Source organism: Chaetodon trifascialis, chromosome 3 (assembly GCF_039877785.1).
Source record: "Chaetodon trifascialis isolate fChaTrf1 chromosome 3, fChaTrf1.hap1, whole genome shotgun sequence".
Lineage (NCBI taxonomy): Eukaryota > Metazoa > Chordata > Actinopteri > Chaetodontiformes > Chaetodontidae > Chaetodon > Chaetodon trifascialis.
Window position 1 is genome coordinate 1,004,838 of NC_092058.1, and position 7,732 is coordinate 1,012,569.

General features: G+C 44.6%; 2 protein-coding genes across 2 annotated transcripts; both read left to right on the forward strand.

The window, feature by feature from the left end:
• The first annotated feature begins 2,627 nt into the window (after nucleotides 1-2,627).
• LOC139351527 (hatching enzyme 1.2-like) lies at nucleotides 2,628-4,855 on the forward strand. The gene is made up of 6 exons (XM_070993470.1): nucleotides 2,628-2,667; nucleotides 2,894-2,963; nucleotides 3,111-3,293; nucleotides 3,646-3,801; nucleotides 4,005-4,045; nucleotides 4,164-4,855. The coding sequence occupies exons 1-6, from the start codon at nucleotides 2,628-2,630 to the stop codon at nucleotides 4,853-4,855; spliced, it is 1,182 nt and encodes a 393-aa protein (XP_070849571.1).
• Nucleotides 4,856-5,013: 158 nt separating this feature from the next.
• Nucleotides 5,014-5,849, forward strand: LOC139351536 (hemagglutinin/amebocyte aggregation factor-like). Its single transcript, XM_070993482.1, has 3 exons — nucleotides 5,014-5,060; nucleotides 5,402-5,587; nucleotides 5,693-5,849. Exons 1-3 carry the CDS (start codon nucleotides 5,014-5,016, stop codon nucleotides 5,847-5,849), a joined length of 390 nt encoding a protein of 129 aa, XP_070849583.1.
• The last annotated feature ends 1,883 nt before the right edge of the window (nucleotides 5,850-7,732 follow it).

The window sequence follows — 7,732 nt, forward strand, 5'->3', positions numbered from 1 at the left end:
GCACTGAACTGCTTTTCCACTTCTGGTTAGATGTTAAATCGCATTTCATTGTCTCAGCATTTTGGACTCCATGTCTAGTCTAACATATTCAAACAGGAAGTGAATCCTGACAATATTCAGGGTGCGATTTCACAAACGCTCCACGTTTGCAGCTTGAGCTGTTGAAACTCGGCTCTGTCACAGAGCCAGGGTTAAACCAGGTGGTTGCTCTGACCTGATGGATCACTTTAGATCTCAGTGAACAGCCGTCAGCTCGTCCTGGTGCGAGTGTAAGCTGCAGAATAGCAAAGGTGAGGCCGTCCTCGTCATTAAAGGTAACGAAGATTATTCAGTGAGTCTCGTCTTTGGACCGTTTCTGACATTGTTCATGTCATGCTGGACAATTTGCTCTTTATGAGAATGAACACGTTGATAAAACTACTGACGTAAACAGTTCAAGTCAGTTTAATGAGTGTAAATACGCTAAAAGTCTAAACCATAATCGACGCCTCTGTGACGTCGAATCCACCTTTGATGACCTTTTCTCTGTCGGTGAAAGTTGGCAGAGGCTTGTGAGGTGATTAAGAGGGTGAGAAAGGACACTTTGACAAAGCAGCAAAGCATTTAGCTTAAACTAAACGTTGTTACGACCTCTTTGCAAGCAGCCCAGCAGTTAAGCCCATAATTCATCAGCTGGTAGTTAATAACTCCCTTCACCGTGTTTAAACAAATTAGTGTGACTTACTTAAAACCAGATGCCAGTGAAGACACTGAAAGGTAACACCATTGGTTGCATCATCATTCTCCACATGGCACACCGTGATGATGACTGTGACCTGGGGAGAGCCGTCTCACGCAGGTGGAGCTCTGATAACAAGTCGTCCCAGTTGTTGTTCACACCTACGGGAACGTCCCAGCACACCTGCAGTGGTAAACAGTCTGTCCCTGTTTGAAACCCTGTTTGTCCCTCATCAACAGAAAGACACTCGTCCATGTCAAAGTGAAAAACACAAATCTAGAACACAAAGTGGAGGGTTGGATACTCGAGTGATATGAATGTGGAAGCACATTTTGCCAGCAGAAGAGCGTGAATCCTTTGATACTGGCTAAACACTGGAAACACTGCTGCTGCTTTAGTGGACCGGATGGCTGAAGTGTTCACTGTTAACAAAATGTGACATGCAATGACATTAAAACGTCTTCTAGTCTTTTTATTTCATTCCATTTGTTTCAAACCCTTCATCAAAGTCTCACATTAAAGATTCGTGGCTTTGTTGTTGCCGGGACAATTTACCTGTTTAGACGCTTGCTCATAGTGTGAATCAGACGGCTCTAATCACAGCAGTGTTGACATCACTCCGTACTTACAACCATCTAACCTGTAAAACAAAATGTTTTGCGAACCCTGGATAACAGCCAACACGAATATAGGTTCACCTGTTCAGGTATGTGTGTCACATTTATACGACACCGGTGGTTTAGGACGAGCTTGTTGCTTTCTAGTTTTTATTAAAAGTGACTCATCTGTTCCTCCATTAAACTTCAACAGGAAACAGAGTTATAACCAGTGTCTCACCTAAAACTGAGAGTTCAGGTGTTCACGGCCTGTTCAAGAGACAGTCTTTGACATCCTCCTGGTCTGCTTCCGTCCACAGACCTGGTTCACATGCATCACCTCGTCTCCCCACATCGACTGCTGCAAAGTTTCTCATTCAGTCTCAACGCAAACAGTCAAAAATCTGCATCCTGGTTTTATTCTACAGTGGCTCAGTGGTAACACTGTCGCCTCACAGCTAGAAGGTCCCCGGTTCGAATCTCGCTGGGCGTGTCCTCCACCATGCCTTTGGTGCCTGCTGCTTGAGGAAAAATAAGGGGCCTTTCTGTGTGGAGTTTGCATGTTCTCCCCATGTTCACCTGGGGTGTCCTCCATAAAAATACCCCCACTAAAAACATGCAAGAAGATCACCACCTGACCAATGGTGACAAAAAGGAACTGGTCCCCGGGCGCTGGTCGACTGGCAGCCCACCGCTCCTGGTCTGCTGTGGAGGAAGGACTGAGCATGGATGGGTCAAATAGCGGGTTGGAGTTTCACAGATGCGTGGTGTGTACAGTTTCCTCCTCACCTGCATGTTGTGTGTAAAATGTGACGAATAAAGGAAATTCTTCTTCTTTTAAACATTAACGGCATGTTCGTGCACTCGTGGTAAAAATGCACATTCACCCAAGCTGGACTGTCTCTCCTGCAGCTTCACCTCACAATGCGTACGCAGCTTTTGCTTATTTCACAATCATGGAAATGAACAGTGACGTGTTTCCATGCAGCTGACACGATCTGCTGCTGGGACTGTTTTCATTGCATAACGCAGCGGGTGTGGTGATGACCTGACAGTTCGGAGAAGAACCTGTAATCATCATGCATGTCATCTGATGGAAAAGGTATCTATGGCATGAGAAGAACAGAGTTTTTTAGCTATGAGTGACAGCATAGTTCTGCTGTCATGCCGGAGGTATGAGGAAACACGGTGCTGTAAACAGGGGCTGACACACACCCATCATTGAAGACAGAGTCACCAGTCGTATAAATTGCAGCACCTGCAGTCAGCGAAGGCAGTCTCTTCACACCTCAGAGAGAGACACATCCGACACGATGTGGACCTGCGTGGTGGTTTTCGCCCTCCTGACAGGAGGTGAGTGGACATGATTCCGATGATGTGTTTGTTTGTGTTCATAGCTTTGTGAAGATCGGACCGATTCACCTGAAGATCCTGCAAGCAGCGCCTGTGGTTGAGCAACTGCTGCTTAAATACAAACTGCTGGCGAATGTTGATGCTGATGCTGATGCTGATGCTGATGCTGCTGCTGCTGCTGCTGATGATGATGATGATGATGATGATGAACACATGTTCTTTGCAGGTGCACACAGTTTAGGGGACGCTGAGCATCATTCTTGTGAAGAGAACCAGGTCATGTCTGGAATTGAAAGGTGGGTTGCACATGAAGATGAAAGCGTGTTTACGACTTCTGAATGAGTCTCCACGCTGAGCTATTGGTTATTTACTGTCATCTGGACATTGTGTGTCTCACTGGTGCTGCTGATCCTTCCACTGAATCATTTTGATCTATGCCAAAGCTCCCTCGGTCCCGATGGAAACGAACGTCAATGGAAGATTGAGTGCAAGGCGCTGGAGACCAAAGGCTGCTCCTGGTCAGGCTTCCAGGACATGCATGAGCAAGGTCTCCACTTCAAGTGTCCAGCCAATCAGGTGGTTGCTGGCTTCTTCAGTGAGTTCGTGATGGAGCAGGGAGTCAGAAGGTGGGAAGTTTGCTGATCTTATTCATCACACTACTGTTGATTAATGCGGGAATTTGATTGATACAAGCACAGTTGTACAGTTTGAAGGTATTTTCCAACACACATCCATACATTGTGAGTAAATATTCCATTGAAGTGTAAATGTTGAAGTGATAAACTTTACACTGAGAATAAATTTGTTAGGCATCTTGAGGGCATTTCTTTTTGATTGATGGAGAAATGAAAAACATCCACGCTTAAGCAAAGGTCCAAAATCAGCGTTTCAAGCAGAGCTAATGCTGCTCTTTGAATGTTAAACCCTCGATGTCTTTTCAGTGCAGTGACATCATCAAACAAACTGATGCCGTTTCAGGTGGAAGGTCTACTGCTGCTCTGCACCGGGACTGATCACAACTGACTGCCAGAAAACCCCGATGGTCAACGACTGGAACGAAGACTTCAGCTGGCACGTCCCTGCAGACAACTTCCTGACAGGCATCTACGCTAAAACCAACAAGGCTGACAATGAGTAAGTGAGCTGACACCAGGTGGTCTGATGGTCCAAACCTGACCTCAACAGTTACTCATTCACCACATTTTTACACGTTAAACAATCTGCTCCTTCACCATCAGAACATTTGGATTTTGTACCCCTGCTGCCAGTCGAGGAGCTTTTCTTGATGACATCCTTCATTGTCTAATAACTTAATGACATTGTTTTTTTATTGACAGCGATCAGCGCTGGAGTTTCAGGTACTGCAGAGGAACAACAGGTGACTAGTTTCAGTGTTCTTCATGGTCTGATTGACTGATTAAACTGGGACAGCAATGAACATTCGATTTTTCTGCATCAACTTTATTTGACGGAATCTTTTCCCATCTCTTTTCTAGACTCGGAGTCAATCACTTCAAAAATCTTTGCTATAAACAAAGCAATACAAAAATACCTCGTTCAAGGAGACATTGTTGTCAACAAAAACAGGAATGCAATGACCTGTGATTCCTGCAAATGGCAAAAGAAAAAGAATGTGGTTAAGGTGCCATATACCCTCGCAAAACAATTCTCCAGATCCGAAAAGCGGTCGATTAAACAAGCTATAAAAACCTTCAAGACGAGCACTTGCATCCACTTTATTCGACGTAAAAAGCAAAGAGACTACATCAAGATTGTGAAATCGTCTGGATGTTGGTCATACGTCGGACGAACCGGAGGGTCTCAGCAGTTATCTCTAGGGGATGGATGCGTGTACAACGGGATCATTCAGCACGAGCTCAGTCACGCACTCGGCTTCTGGCATGAACAAAGTCGAACTGACAGGGACTCTTATGTCAGGATCAACTATGAAAACATCATAGAACAATTCAGAGATAACTTCGATAAAGAAGACACAAACAACCTCAATGTCCCTTATGACTACGGCTCTGTTATGCATTATGGAGCGAAGGACTTCTCAAAGAATGGAGAGGACACCATCACTCCCCTCACGCCCTCAGCAGTGATAGGCCAGAGGGACGGCATGTCAGAAAATGACATTCTCAAGATCAACAAGTTGTATGGCTGCAGTAAGTGTAGAAACCTGTAAATCCAATATGTAATTTACACAAGAATAACTGGTTTATGAGTTGTGCACATGCTGGATAAATGTATGTCACTCTTTCAGTCTGTGACTCACTGGCTGTCTTTCTTATAGACCAATACCTCAGTCAGAATGGAAATTGGGACAATGGGTTGCGCAAAACGATGAATCACACGTGTCCTTCTGGCCAAGTTGTTTCCAGCATCGCAAGGTGGGCAAGCAATTGAAACTTCTTGTTCAAGGGAACTCTGGTTTTCATGTTGTGCCTCATAAAATAGTACTGGAAAGTTCCAGATCTGACTGAGTTGATATTCCAGATATATTCAGCTACAAAGAGCAAAGCTATGCCACTGCTCAAGTGATCCTCAGGGTGTCATGAGTGCAGGATTGAGGCTCGGGGAAAAAAGTACACCTGTTACAAAGAAATGCACGTTCAGAAAGCCCTGGACTTTCTCCACTTTACGCTTTCTTTGTTAAACACTAACATGCATATTTGTTTTTGTTTTGTTAAATACGCAGAGTTCTCTAACGTGCTTCTCTGTTTCCACTCAGTCTCTACAGTAAGTCCAAAAAAGATCGACTCTGGGGAATTTCGTGCCAGGCTTTCAAGCCAGTCAAAACATGCAGCTGGTCCAGTTATAAGCATGACTCTCAGGGTGAGATAGACTTCAGATGTGCAGACAACGAAGTGATCGCAGGGGTCATCAGCGGATACAGCAAGAGCAAGATGGACAGGAGGTGAATCTTTGCTTTCAACCCTTCTCGTCAGAAAAATGATGAACTTTCAGTGACGGTTGAGAAAAGCAGTCCAGCGGTATAAATGAACATCTTGCTCTGTTACAGCTGGAAGTTTTACTGCTGCAGTTTCTCTGATTTTACCACAATCAACCCCACGGAAACGCCGGCGGTCAACGACTGGAGGGAGTATTTCGAGTGGTCAGTCCCCAGCAGCACCCTCCTGACAGGAGTGAAAGGCGTTTTTGATGCTAGACATGAGTAAGTACATTTGTCTCACTTCATCGCAGACACACATCCCCTCCCCGCTTATTCTTCGTAAAAATGAAATTACCAGTTAGGAAATACCCTCAAATGTCGTTTCTCGTTGACAGAGATCATCGTTGGAGCTTCACGTACAGCGAGCAGCAAACTTGAGTGAAGCTGCCGTGAACGTACCTGATGTGTCACAACGATGCCCCAAACTGAGCTCTGCACCATCTCGGCTGATTGAAGGCGGATTCGCTTGTATTCGAGATTGAAAGGCCACTCAAAGATTCATAGCATTCGTTTTGTGCACCAGATGCATAATATTCAAATAAACATGAAGGATATAGTTCACAGTGTTTAATCTTCAGGCTGCTGGGGCTGTTGGTGGCAGAGCCTTTTATTTCCTGTGCACTGTCTCACATAATGTTCAATGTTGGCGTATTGTTGTTTTGTAATTCATTTCTAAACCAGATCAGATCATTGGGTCGTTCTGTCAGGTGAAACGTGCCTCCGTGATGAAGGATTTTATATTTGAACATGATTTGATGAAGTGGGTTTGCATACATGTGTAAATGTGTTTATGGAAACTGATTCAGCCTGCTGTATCGTGATGTGATCTCCATAGATATCAGGTCTTGGATGAAACACTGGTTTTCTGAGCTGGGCTTTACTGTACTTACTTGGAAATAAAGTCATGAATGATGATATCTGAGTTTCCGGGTTTAATCTCCTGCGTCAGTAAAGGCTCCTCACACTCCTCTAGCCATCTGATAGCTGTAAAAGACACAAACCTCCCCGTGGGAATACTACCTACACCTGTCCTGCATCAGCCTCGTTAGCCCCGCCTTGTTCCCAGTGTTTACCCCAGCCAATCAGCTCCGTCCCTGGCCTCCTGTTTCATTCACCTCATTCCTCTCAGCTGAGCTTCAGATTCTGCAGCAGGAGAACGCAGCATCTACATCCAGCATCACCACTGACTGGACGTCCACATTAAGCACGCCAAGTTTTACTTTGAAATGTCAGCAGGTGTTTTGGATGATGCCGCCAACATTTAAAAAGGTCTGACAACACAAATATTAGGAGACAGTGAAATGAAGAGCAGGCTGGACCAACAGAGCTCAATAAAAATATGATGGAGGACCTGCAGATGTGCTGATGTCCCATTTGTGTGTGTGTGTGTGTGTGTGTGTGTGTGTGTGTGTGTGTGTGTGTGTGTGTGTGTGTGTGTGTGTGTGTGTGTGTGTGTGTGAGCATGCTGAGCTCACTATCAACAGTTTTCAGGGACTAAATAGGAAACTGGTGCTAATGGAGATGTTTGCAGATTACTTTTCATCTGCAGTGAAATATCTCAACATCTACGGCATGGATTCGTTCAAAGTGCTGTGCAGCTACGAATGTTTGCCACATGATGTAGTTTAATATCTTTTCTGTTAAGCTGATAGTCCAAATTTAGCATGTCCATGATTTTTATTTCTGACCATGTGTGCTGTGTATTAGCAGGTTGCTAATTAGCACTAAGATGGGCTACATTGTGAGCATTAAACCTGCTAAACATCAGCATTTTATCAGTTAGTGAGCATGTTAGCATGCTGGTTTTACCATTAGCTCAAGGTACAGCTCACAGAGATGCTAGCATGGCTGTAATCTTTAATCACTTTCATTCATCATTATATCCAAAATAAAGTTTATGTGCGCTGCGGAGGGACAACAGAGCTAAAATAGGCAATGCTTTATGAAGAGGGTGCGTTCAACACAGTGACGGTGAGAGCGATATGAGCACATGTCCAACTTGTCAATCATATTCTTCAGCCAAATAACCAGGAAACCAATCATGTAGCAAACTTTCTAGCCATCAAGTCGATCTGGCAGCCATCAATCAGGCACGTCATGCAGCCTGTC

Excerpts from the sequence above, each read along its gene's own strand:
- LOC139351527 (XM_070993470.1), top strand. The coding sequence starts at position 2,628 with ATGTGGACCTGCGTGGTGGTTTTCGCCCTCCTGACAGGAG. Across the intron at positions 3,802-4,004 it reads ACCAACAAGGCTGACAATGA|CGATCAGCGCTGGAGTTTCA; the intron begins GTAAGTGAGCTG and ends TTTTATTGACAG. Across the intron at positions 4,046-4,163 it reads GTACTGCAGAGGAACAACAG|ACTCGGAGTCAATCACTTCA; the intron begins GTGACTAGTTTC and ends TCTCTTTTCTAG.
- LOC139351536 (XM_070993482.1), top strand. The coding sequence starts at position 5,014 with ATGAATCACACGTGTCCTTCTGGCCAAGTTGTTTCCAGCATCGCAAG. Across the intron at positions 5,061-5,401 it reads GTTGTTTCCAGCATCGCAAG|TCTCTACAGTAAGTCCAAAA; the intron begins GTGGGCAAGCAA and ends GTTTCCACTCAG. Across the intron at positions 5,588-5,692 it reads AAGAGCAAGATGGACAGGAG|CTGGAAGTTTTACTGCTGCA; the intron begins GTGAATCTTTGC and ends GCTCTGTTACAG.